The 12,602-nt window shown below is 43.3% G+C and overlaps 1 protein-coding gene across 2 annotated transcripts in view; it reads right to left on the reverse strand.

The window, feature by feature from the left end:
* Positions 1-92: 92 nt before the first annotated feature.
* Positions 93-12,602, reverse strand: part of DNAJC3 (DnaJ heat shock protein family (Hsp40) member C3) — a 56,177-nt gene continuing 43,667 nt past the window's right edge. For both annotated transcript variants that reach the window (XM_081198470.1, XM_081198469.1), the window contains 4 exons: positions 12,450-12,570; positions 7,758-7,890; positions 2,982-3,130; positions 93-2,576 (listed from right to left, as the gene is read on the reverse strand). In XM_081198470.1, the coding sequence (XP_081054596.1) occupies positions 2,422-2,576; positions 2,982-3,130; positions 7,758-7,890; positions 12,450-12,570 (558 nt within the window). In that variant the 3' untranslated portion in view covers positions 93-2,421. The remainder of the gene's footprint in view (positions 2,577-2,981; positions 3,131-7,757; positions 7,891-12,449; positions 12,571-12,602) is intronic.

Genomic DNA, 12,602 nt, shown 5'->3' on the forward strand with positions numbered 1-12,602 from the left:
TTGTCTCCTCTGGTTATTGTAAAACTATGGCACAATTCTTTAGCTTGGTATAATCTCACTTCATAAAAAAAGATGGCAGCTTGAAACAGATGTAATTTAGACACAGCTTTAATCAAAATCTTTCTTGAATAGTTTGCATCTTTATCTTCAAAACACCTTCTTGGCTTTCATAATGTTTTTAAAAAATAGAGCTTTATTCCAAGACATTTCCAAAGTGCACCCACACTGCAATGGTATATATGTTAACTGATACTGGCTGGTCTTTTTTCACTATAAATCCTGCACCGAGGTACTCTTGTTCACTCTAATTTGCAGGCCCTAATTGCACTTCACCCAAGAGCAAAGCTAGTAGCTCTCGAAAAACCCAAGAATAGCCCAAAACAACTGAAATACACACAAATAAAAGCAAGGGCCTCTCAGGAGCCCTCCCCCATTTCATACAATAGGCCTAAAAAAGGAATTATTTAAATTACTGTTCAGCATAAATGCATAAGAGCTGCCTTTGGCCACACTTTTGACATACTTCCCTTGGACGCAGGAAAAGCATTAGGTTGGCACTGCTTACATTACTTAGGAAGATTACTGAGAGCAAGATCTGATGTGCAGTTCAGATGCATGTGCTCACAATTCCAAATATCTGTCCTATGCCAGAAAACGTTATAAATTAAGAAGCCATAGGAGCACTTCAACCATTCAATACTTCTCTGCTGTTTTGGGATGTGTGAAAGAGAATGCGCTTGACCCAAACTGGACATAATTGTACTCCACAACTGACATGGCTTGGTAACAGCAAATCTAGCAAAAGAGAATATATGCAGAACTTACTCCATGCATAGCTCTCACTTGCAAGAACTGGTTAGGGGTTTGTGGATTACTGAATACGAGTAGTACTGTAGGCTACAACATTAGCGGAGTTACTCTTGAACTTTTGACTTGAGAGCTGGAGTGAGAAGGTGGTGAAATATTTAACTAGGCTGCTCTGAGCCCAAAATGCACTAAACTCATTTCTTAATGCTCAAAAATTGCCTTCTGGAGAGAGGCTAGATTTTTTTGAAAGCCACTTTTGCAGGTCCATCATCTCATTATGAAAGGACTTTAAATGCTGTTTTGAATGCATTTCACAAGTACCAGAGTAATGCTAAATTTAAGGCTATCAGAAGTGTCCCAGTTCCTGCAGCAAAGCTAAGATGGAAGTCAACTTTGGTTTCCTATGACATCAAGTAGCTCAGTGGTTTAACAGAATGAAAGAGTGCCTTCTTCCTATATAACTTATGTACCCCAAGCGCTTCTTGGTTATATGCATTAGTTAAGGCAATGAAGCACTAAAAACTGCCATTTGGAGGGGTCACATTTTCATCAAATTGTAAAACACTGTTGATATCCTCATCCCAACACTGTCATCTTGACAGTTTTCTTACACTACACATCTCTTTCTGTTTTTCCTTTTTAAGAAAAAAAAAAAAATCTAAGATCAGAACTAGTTCTGCACATTTGGGGCAATGTCTCAGTCGTTCTGCTCAAATGTCAAGCATATGTGAAAAGTGAAAAGCTCAAAATGGATCTATTTAATTAACACCAACTAAGAATATCATTCTATTTAAGTATCTTTCTGAAGCAACCACAAAAAGAAAAGAGGTTTTAATCCAAACGAGAAAATTGCCCTGTAAAAATAAGTTAGAAAAAGCCCACAAGCCAGCTGCAGTCGTCCTATATTGGATAAGTAAAGAGTCCTAGTGATGATGCTTCTCTGGGGAATTATCTTAAGCACTAGAGTGGCTTTTAAGAGGACTTGCATGTTGCATAAAATCCTCCTAAAAAGTAGTATGGGGACAGTTATACTATCTGTACTCAGGCCAATCCATATCCTGCTTTGAAGAGGCAGGCTTTGTCATAACCTGAGCTATGTTTACAGAGTGCCTCAGAGGTGCCAACAGCGTGCAGAAGTGATGGAGAAGCTCCTCCGATGTCTCCCAAGAAAACAAACTTTTCCTCTTAGCAGAAATGAAAACTAGATTGCTTTTCTCACTGTAGCGACAAGAAAGCATAAAGTATCCCATCGCGTTCCAAAGGTCATGAAGAGTTTAGTAAAAAAGAAGAAGAAAAATTAAAGTGCTTTGGGGAAACAATTGCTTCTCTGGTGTTAATGTGTCTTGAGTTGAAGGTCTGAACCCACTTCAGAATAAGGGGTCCAAAGACTTCTGCAGCCTTCCACCTCTTTAGAGATCTAACACCCAAAAGTACAAAAATAACCAGTACTAACATAACTGTTGTTTCGCTCTCCATTGTGGACTTGCTTACTCTTTAGCCTATCACTGAAAAGCTGGCATTTAAATTCAAGGACCGAAACTCCTAATTGAAATTGTCTAGAAATAAAAATAAAGAGAGTCCTAGAAACAAAAAAGGAAGGCGGTGGGGTTGTTTCTAATTGAAGTGGAATTTAAATTTAAAAGGTCCTCCGGAACTGAACGGGTCAAACCCTTGCCATGTATTCCAGCCTCTGTGGAAGTGGTTTCCTCCGCCTTGCTGGCTTTCTGCATCCAGCGGGTCTTCCCCTGCGTCAAACTTCCTCCGCATCTCTGAAAAGACACAAACGTGGCAATGAGGTCTGTAGAACTGGACACATCATCCAACCGGGCTCTAGGATATTTCATAAACATGGTAGACAACTAGAATTTCAATGCGTGGATAGCCATGGCATGCCTTCCATCCCAGTAGGCCCTAAATGTCAGGTAATCAGCATTTTTCACAAGTGGCGTGATTAAGAAACCCGAGGTAGCCAGCCTGATACCATCCACATGCCAGCTACCAGAATCCATCACCAGTGTGCTAGTTGGGGCCTGGACACGGCGGCATTAGTGACGCGTCCGCAATGAAGAGAACTCCTGCTTTTGAAATAGAGATGAAAAGCAAAACATGTTGGCTGCGTGGGTCTATCGTTTTGAGAACGAACTAGTCCCAAAACAAGCTGCAAGCCCACATACCTGGATCAGTGAGGACTTCTTTGGCAGCTGCAATATCAATAAACTTCTTCTCTGCTTTCTTCTTCTCTTCTTCATCCTGGAAATTATCTGGGTGCCACTGCATTGCTAGCTTTCGGTATGCTTTGACGATTTCTTGTTTTCTCGCATTCCTGCAGAGAGGGTGGGAAGAATCAGTTCTCCAACTGTCTTCACGTCAAGGTGAGTCTTGAAACACAGGCACACAGAGAAACAGGACACCTTTGCCAGCACCTAAAGCCCTCTCCAATCTTTCAAAGGGATCACGGGAAGAGCAGTAAGCTCCATCCCCAACATCCCCACAGGAGACATTTCCATATTGAGTGGGAAGGTTTGAAGGGGCTTTCTAAATGCATTCAGCTAAACAGGATTGGATGCCTCTGCAGGATCAAGCACCTTCTGTTATTATCAGGGTAGCTGATCGTTCAGAGGTATCTTAAATGCATCCATCTGAATGCACTTAGAAGCCCCCTTCAGACCTAGGCAGTGCAAGTGCCTCTCATGCCTCTACAGTTTCCCACCCCTTTGCATGTTACTTGAATACTTCAATAGGACTCAAGAATGCTAATAACCCTAGCTTGAATTCTTTTGGGATTTTTTTTTTTTAAGAGACAGTTTCTCTGGTTATGCACAGCAGAGAAAAAACAAACGTGAGACCTGCACTAGACAAAAAGGGATACATGGGGAGTGGGGAATAAGGGTAACATCCAACTGTGCTCAATCTATAGACATAGTCTATTTCAAACAAACCCAAAGTATTTCTTCAGGGCATTTTCATCAGTCAGCATCTGCAGAGAGGGCATCGCAGCCCAAAACTTTCTGATAACTCCCACAAAGTCATTACCTTTTGAACGTTACCAGTGTTCTTTGGACTTGGGGCCACGTGGAACACTTACTTTGAATTTTGAGCAACCTTAATCTAAGTCTGCTTGTTTCTTACATAGGTTGCCATAAACGTTAACCAGGCGTCTAAAAATGTGTTTGTCCCTTCATGAGGAGGCTGAAATGCAGGAGCAAGAAAGCCAAGGAGCTTCTGGGTATTAGTCACTGTAGACACAGAGGGGCAGCCTGACCACGTCCTTCACCCTAGAGCTGCAGGTGGGGAATCTCTAGCCTACAGACCAAACTTGGCTGGCATGGCTTCTCCCCACCCATGTCCACCTGCCCCACACCTGGAGATGGGCAGGAAGAGATGTAGAGATGTACCATCAGGAGGCTTAAATGGTGCTTCCAACTGTTCACTGGCAAGGGCAAGCAGACTTTGGCTTTACACCCATCATCATCTGACGATGACGATGATGATATATTTGTATGCTGACCTATACCCATGGGTCTCAGGGTGGTCCACAACATAAAAATTGCTATATTGAAAGGTTTTTGGCAGAAGGTAACTGAAACTATCAACAGAACTGTACGGAACAACCTTACATTTACAGAGCAAGATACCCTTTTTGAATTATATACCCAGCACATGGAACCTCACAAAAGGACAATACAAGTGGACTCTCTGTGCCCTTATCACAGCAAAATGACTGATACTGATGAATTGGAGAAATAAAAATGTGGTTCCCTTCTACAATTGGATTGAAGACATATACATACTTATACAACTTGCATATGAATGCAGACGTGCCATGGACAAATTCAATGATTTTTTGAATCCATTCTTACAAATACTGTAATAGGTTAAGATCTGGTGGATTACAATAACAACTTTGTAAAGCACAGTATACAGTTTGGGGTTCTCCCCCCTTTATTTCCCCTTCTACATGGGTGCTGTTTCTTTTATTTACGTCTCATCATGTTTAGTGCACATATCATCATGTACTTTTTGAACTTCCAATAAAGATGTCTGGAAAAACAAAACAAAATTGCTGATGGGCACTAGAGCTGAGGCCTGTTTGAGTGGCTGCAGTATCAGATGCCTGGCTGTGCTTTGAAGCCCCAACAGCCACCTGATGTCTTTATGATGTCGTGCGACTGACAGGTGAGCAGCCCATGAGGCTAGTTCCTGACAAAAGTCTGGCCTGCAGAGCCAAAAAGGTTCCCACCCCTGCAGTACAGCGACAACAATGTAAGAAGCACCTACAAATCCACTGCAACATTTTATTTTTGCTAATGCAGCCAAGCTCCTCCTTTCGTTAAACCTCCTTTCGTAAAAGTGTGCCATAATCTGGTTACTTTTCATCTGAAGGAAAAGCGGTTGTGCAGAGCGACAACTGCTTCTTGTCAAAACCAGCTTCTTGTCAAAAGTCTCTCTCTGCTTCCAGCTGCAATTTGCTTCCTCGAGGGGTGCTGTTTGCAGCAAACTGCGCAGGGGAGAAAGCATAATTCAGACAGCAGCTTTCGCTAAAAGTGCAAAGTGGTCAGCTGAGGACAGGCAGAGAGCGAAGAGCGACTCTGCACCAAAGCAGCCGGGTGAGGTGGGAGAAAGCCTTCCTGCCCAACTCTTGTTGCTATGCTCTTAAATCTGTACCCCTTTAAAGACGTGATTTTGCACACGGGAGACTGGTATTTCTAGAAGACACCTCTGAGCAATCGCCTCCCTCACTTTCCAAGTTGTTTCAGCCCTTGGTCTTTTATATCATTCTTTTTTTCCTTCCTTGGCTATTTGCTTTTCTGTAACACTGGCTTTGTTCTTTGTTTAATACTTCATCCAGCCTTTAGCTAATGAGGCTTTTTGGTGCTGCCTGTTCAAATGAATTTGCTCTCCGCTCAAAATTAACATTGCTTTAGGACGCAGTGTACCCCTTTGGAGGCCAGAGCTTATCTAATCACGGTTCTCTCCAGTACGTGCGTGTGGTTGGTTCTTTTGGATTATATTTTGTATTGATATTTAGTTTTGTTATGGCTTCTGGCCAAACAAATAAAAAACTATGTACTTTCCTTAGGAGGTTGAAGAAGTCTCTAAAGTATTGCTGCGGGCGGGGGGAAGAGAGAGAAAGTTTTATTTGGAATAAAGAAATAACCATTCATTTTGGTCTGCATAAAAGATGGTCTAGCAACAGGGGAAAGTACACAGTTTTAGGATTAAACATTCAGGAGGACTTCCTCATGGGCTGCGACAGTAGAACAGACTCACACAGAATATGGATGAACTGGATGAAGACAGAAATAATAAAAGGAAGTTACTTGTACCTCACCAATCTTACTGCGTTGCCCCAGTCGCCCTGGGTGGCTTCCAACATATTATACAGAAACACAACAACACAACAGAACATCACACATTAAAAGCATCCTGACACAGGGCTGCCTTCAGATGTCTACAAAAGATCATACAACAGGGCGGGCATCACTACTGAGAAGGCCGTCTGCCTGGTTCCCTGCAACTTCACATCTCACAGTGAGGGAACCACCAAACGACCCTCAGAGCTGGACCTCAGTGTCTGGGCTGAATGATGGGGATGGAGATGCTCCTTCAGGTATACAGGGCCAAAGCTGTTTAGGGCTTTAAAGCTCAGCACCAGCACTTTGAACTGTGCTTGGGAATGTACTGGGAGCTGGGTGAAGATCCTTTAGGGCCAGTGTTCTATGGTCCCAGGAAGCTGCTTTATACTCAAGTCAGACTACAGGTCCATCTAGTTTACTGCTGTCAACGCTGACTAGCAGCTGCTCTCCAGGGTTTCGGAGAGGGTGTCTCCCCCAGTCCTATCTGGTGATGCTGGAGAATGGATCTGGGATGCTCTGCCATGGAGCTACAGCCCTTTTGCACCCATCAGGGATGCTGTAGTAGTGGATTTCGTGGATCGGCAGGGGGCTGGATTACAGGAGCATTGAGGCACCATCTAAATCCACAGAACGAGCTAAGTGACAAGAGGGCCATGCTTGAGACTGAGAAAATGGCAAGTAAATGAAGCCAGTGACTGTATTTCCCACTCGCCTATGAAGTGACTCTTAAGTATGGCTCTGAACATATATAAGGGAGTGCACAAGACAGACTGGAAGTGGCAGCGCATGGGACTGATGTTTCTTTCTGAAGTGCTACCTGGAAATTTTTGTTCTACACACATAGGGAGGTGAGCCCTGCATGGGACACCCACTCCTGGTGAAATGGTACAGTCTGGACAGTTATAAAGAAACATGAAGAAAGGGAAATGGGAGTTACTTGTTCTTCTCATTTCCCATGTATTGCATAATGCCTGAAACCACTCAAAGATAAACCACAATCCTTGTTCCGCAGTCACTTCTGGAATGTTGCAGTGGTGCTTTTCCTGCTGTCTCCTTGCAAGAACTGTGCTCCATTATATTGCCTAACTGGTTTATAATGAGAGAGATATAGAGAACGATGGGTGGTACTCAACCAAATTCTTGCACTCGCACAACGATTAGTGCTACTGCAACGGGATCCCTCTTCTCCTTCTCCTCCTGTGCATCACCATCCCTAAATCTGCTCCAGAGGGCTGGAGAAAACCCCACAATAGATTTGGGAAGCAGTGGGAGGAGAGGCAGAGAATGCTCTATTGTGCAAGGATAAATCCTTTCACTGCGCAAATGCTTGCATTAGTGCTATGTTGAATACAACCCAATGACTCCATCCTCATAGGATGTTCTGCTCCCTTCAGGAACTATAATTCTATAAATGCCACATGTAATATGCCAACAGACTCAAATCCATGCATAGCAAGGATGTTCACAGGACAGCTTTGCACACCTGAAAGACTTGTAAAAGGGGGGGGGTGATGTTATGAGGACCTGGAGAAAAGGCAAGATACAATGGGCAATAAGTAATATGTATAAACTTATGGACTATCAAGTACTCACCTTTTTACTCCTAAAATTTTGTAGTAATCTCTCTTCTGAGATTGCTTGAGTAGCCGCTGGGCTTTCTCTAAGCCTTCCAAAATCTGTTGGTCACTGTCACTGTGGTCCTTAGCAGTTTCATAGTCTTGAATAGCTGCACAAAATAAACAAGGACATGCATACACTTAATGAACTTGCAACAATTAATCTTCAGCAGAGAGGGCTCAATCTCACGTTTTAACTTATTCACTGGTTTTGTTTGGGAAATCGAGTCTCAGATAAGTAAGCCAAAATAACACTCTTCACTTTGCACAAGCAGAAAAAAAATCTAGAAAAATCTGTTTTCCCTCCTCAGGTGGGCAGCTTTGCAGGCAGCCCTGGGTCTCCCCTGTGAACCAGCCTCCTGCAGGCTGGATCATCATCTGGCCGCCAAATTGGCCAATTGGGTGGAAGAATGGCAGACGAAGGTGATTGACTACATGGAATTGGCAGAAATGACTGGCAGAATCCGAGACCAGGGAGAAGAGTCGGTGGAAGAAGATTGGAAAAAATTTAAAGACTATTTACAGAAATACTGTAAAATTAATGAATGTTAAAGGGACGTTGGACTGAAAATAAGTGGTGTTAGTAATAAGATTAATAAGAATATGTAAATTTGGATTGATAATGATGGAAATTATATTTTTACTATAGTTTAAGATGTTGAGTAAGGTTAAACGACAGAGGGTAAGGATTTGCTGAACTAAATATTTGAATTGGAATACAAAAAGGGAGGTGTGAGGAGGTCAAGAAACTAGTGAACAAAATACAATATATGGAGATACAGTTTTTCGTTTTTCTCTCTTTTTCTGGGTGTGCTTATTGGTGTTTGCTATGGCTTTTTTTTATTTTGTTAACTGTCTTTTTATTGAATATGTTTTGTTCTGCATTTCTTTTTACTTTTGTAATTTTCTCTGTTTTATGTATTTTATGTTTAAAACTTGTTTAAAATTTGTTGATTAAACTTTAATAAATATTATTTAAAAAAAAAACAAATTGGCCAATTGGGGCAGGAATTTAGGGAGTGTTCCCTTGGGCGCGATGCCAACTGACCAGTAGTGGCGCTTGGCACTGCGCCTCAGGGCAAGGATAAATGCCCAGCCTACAGGGCCTTTCACCCTCTTTCTTTCTCACTCACGGCACTGGTTTTCCCATCCACCCTCCCTCAGATTTTTTGCAGAGGGTACAAGCTTGCTATGGACAATGTCGGTTGCTGGATTTAGGGGCCGGGCAAGAATTTTCCCCATCTGGCAAACTGGCTCTGCCATGTGGATTTTTGCCTACCTCACAGCAATTGTCGCAACTGTGTAAGGCGTACAGGCATTGGGTAAGCCTAGTCTTGGTTGGAGGGGAGGTTGTAGCCTCTGCCTGCCCTTCCACGGGTAAGGGTATCCCGTTAAAAGGATCCGGGAGGAGTGGATCCTGTCAATGCTCAGACGGGGCCTAGGGCCATACCATTTCTCCAATGGGAACCACTAGGGGGACGCCCCAATTTGATGTAGGTCATAGGACGTCCCCGCCCCCCACCAGCTTCACTCCTGCATGGGCAGGAGTGACATACGCAGTTGCTTATCTCAATGCCTATGGCCAAACCTTCACATCTGTAACCAATAAAATTGTGGCCTTATTTGATCCCAAAACCAACATGCCGTGTGCTGTCTAGTTATTTGCACCTTAGGGAAAGGAGCAGTCATGGCTCCTCATTATATTTGTGCTAGGATACCAGCTTTAAACCACAGCTTATTTTTGTTGTTTGGAAGCCATTAACCATCGTTTCTCAGTTTGGATGCAATGAGTAGCTGTGGATAACTGCAGGTTCCTAGCGGGTGGAGCTGTGGGTTAAACCACAGAGCCTAGGACTTGCCGATCAGAAGGTTGGCAGTTCGAATCCCCGCAACAGGGTGAGCTCCTGTTGCTCGGTCCCTGCTCCTGCCAACCTAGCAGTTCAAAAGCACGTCAAAGTGCAAGTAGATAAATAGGTACCGCTCCGGTGGGAAGGTAAACGGCGTTTCCGTGCGCTGCTCTGGTTCGCCAGAAGTGGCTTAGTCATGCTGGCCACATGACCCGGAAGCTGTACGCCGGCTCCCTTGGCCAACAAAGCGAGATGAGCGCCGCAACCCCAGAGTCGGCCACGACTGGACCTAATGGTCAGGGGTCGCTTTACCTTTAGCTTGTTCATTTGTGTGAAAGGTGTGGCAAAGCGGCTGCATACAGGTGCCTAAACCTCATGCCTATCTCAGATTATTAAACTGTGATTTGATCATCTGGTTGGTACTGTTCTATAAAAGCTGAAAATACAGTATTAGCAATGCCAATTGCATGGAAATATGATATTTTCCTCACTTAGCTCTCTACTCCATCTGCGCTGCATTAATTGTCCTTCTCTTCCAATATCTCCCATTCATTCTCTTATAAAAAACCCTCAGTCCTTCCTATCAATGGTTCTTCAGAAATCCAAGTGTTGGAACAAGATGGGGAAGTTAAAACCATACTGAGTACAGGTATTAGAAACCAGCACCACTTTGAGTCAATCACTGGAGCAATCCACACACAAAACCATTGAGCGGACACTACAGAAGGTGTGTTTTTGTAAAAATATGAATGTCATTCACTACTAAATGGAACGCTTCAGCTTTCGTCTTAGTGTCCTTCACAGTTTTGCATTTCCTAAATAATGAGCCTTTTTCTTTTCTATTTCTCCGTTTTTAATCTCAGAAAGTCTCATTGTGGATCTCAAGACTTCTAGTTTTTCTAAGTAAGACAAAGCATTTGCATCAGATTATCTTCCAGCAGCTGTTCTCTCTCAGTAGGCATTACATTTATCTTTCTGCTGTTTCTGGGCAAGCCGGCAGGAGACGGTGACCAATTTATATCACTTAAGACACTCAGTGGCTGCACGCAATTCCCTTTTCGAAGAAGAACAAAAGGGGAAAAAGTAGTTCTGATGCCCCAGCGATTTAAAACATCCATCCACCAACAAAGCGCAAATCTGATTACTCTTTTTCATTCTCACTAAGCCAGCCTACTGCGATTTGCCACTAGAGTTCTCTGTCTGCCACTGTCATTTCTTAACACTTTGGCCGTTCACTTAGAAAAGCAGCAGGAAACTGCTCTTCAGGCCCGTCGTAAACACTCTACGGCTACGTCAGAGTTGGAGAGTGAAGCTCCTGAGATTTCCTCCCCCATCTTGCAGCTTTATTGCTCTGGGTAATGTTAAATGCCAGGCAACCTCATCCATCCCTTTAAAGCACGTATTATAAAATCTCACAATGAATGAAAGAATGCCTGCTGAAAGTTTGCCTTTTTCGTTCATTGCCACAGGCAACTACGACACACCATGGCTAATGGAGTGAAGATACTTGAATGCAGGTTACATACTGGCAAAGGGAAAGCCAGTGTCATGTAACAGATAAAAGTGATGGACTGGGTTCAAATCTTCGTTCTGTAATGAAATCCATCAAGTTATCTTGGGACAGTTGCTATCTTTTACCCTGAATCCACCTCAGAGAAACATTGTCAGGATACAAAGGGGGAAAGCGTGAAGTGCCGCCAAACCCACTTAAGCAAAATAAAGTGACTGATTTAGGGTTCGTATCATCATCATCATCATAAACTTTATTGCACTAGCCAAAGGCCATGGCATCAGTCACAAAGGGAACAAAAAAAAAAGCAACCATAACCATAAAAACATTAGGCACTGCAAATACAATAAACCACGGTCACATTTCCTAGAACTTATAGAATATCAGGGGGTTCTCCGGTAGAATGTGCCAGCTTAAATGTTCAAATCACCTTTGCAACTGACCGCTCCCCTGCTAGAACCTCCACACAAACTCAAGGTACCAGTCGGGCAGAGCACGGCTCTCTTAGTAGTTGCGTGTAAGGAAAGATACAACCCAGGGTTAGAATAAGAAACCTTACAGCCCCTGTAAAATCCTCAAGTCTCCATTGGTGAAGCTTACTTGATGAAGACATAATGCTCCCGTCTACAATGTGTAGATTTAGCACTTTGCCAATGTTCTCAAGTATTCCTAAACAGATAGGACGGCAAGGGCACCCAAACATACTTTAAAACAAGGCTTCCTAGAGTTTTATTTTCTACTGCAAAAGGGAGCTAGCTTCCCCTTCCCCCTCAATGCTGTGTTGGACATAAATACCAATCAGCAACTAGAAAAACGGTGGTTGACTGCCTTACCTGCCTCTCAGCCCCTGCCTCAAATGGGCTGCCTTTTTCTTTTTTTTAACAATATATATATATATATAGACACTGTGTGTGCTTTTTTTAAGCAGGAAAAACTAGTTGCAAAGCCACTCGGGGGGCAGAAAGGGGGAGGCAGGCTTGGCAACAAGGCTTGCTACCTTGCAGACTTTATCAGACAAAGGCAACTTCATGAACAGCAGCAGTAGCAGCTCAAACCCCAGAGAATCCACACTGTTCAGAGTTGGCTCCTGCTGCCAAGTTTAGAGAGGAATAGTTACGCCTGCAAATAATGCACTGAGCACACTACCACAGCGACTTGACTGTTCAAAATTAAGAATGTGAACAAATGCACATCAGTCATTCTTAATCCGTTTTCCATTGGGACTGATTTTGCATGGTGGCAAAGGGAACAGCTAGACTGCCCCATGCTGCCGCTTTCTATATAAAACCATCCGCTGTTCTTGAATTTTTACCTTCCTCATATTGCTCTTCCAGCAAATACGCTTCGGCCCTGTCTTTGAGAGCATTTACGTTATCTGGTTCCAGCTGCAAAACTTCTGTGCAGAGCTTGATGGCGTCGGCCGACTGCTGGTTCTGAAAAGGGAGGAGGGACCAACCGGGTCAGC

Source organism: Podarcis bocagei, assembly GCF_964188305.1.
Source record: "Podarcis bocagei genome assembly, chromosome: 6".
In the NCBI taxonomy this organism is placed as follows: domain Eukaryota; kingdom Metazoa; phylum Chordata; class Lepidosauria; order Squamata; family Lacertidae; genus Podarcis; species Podarcis bocagei.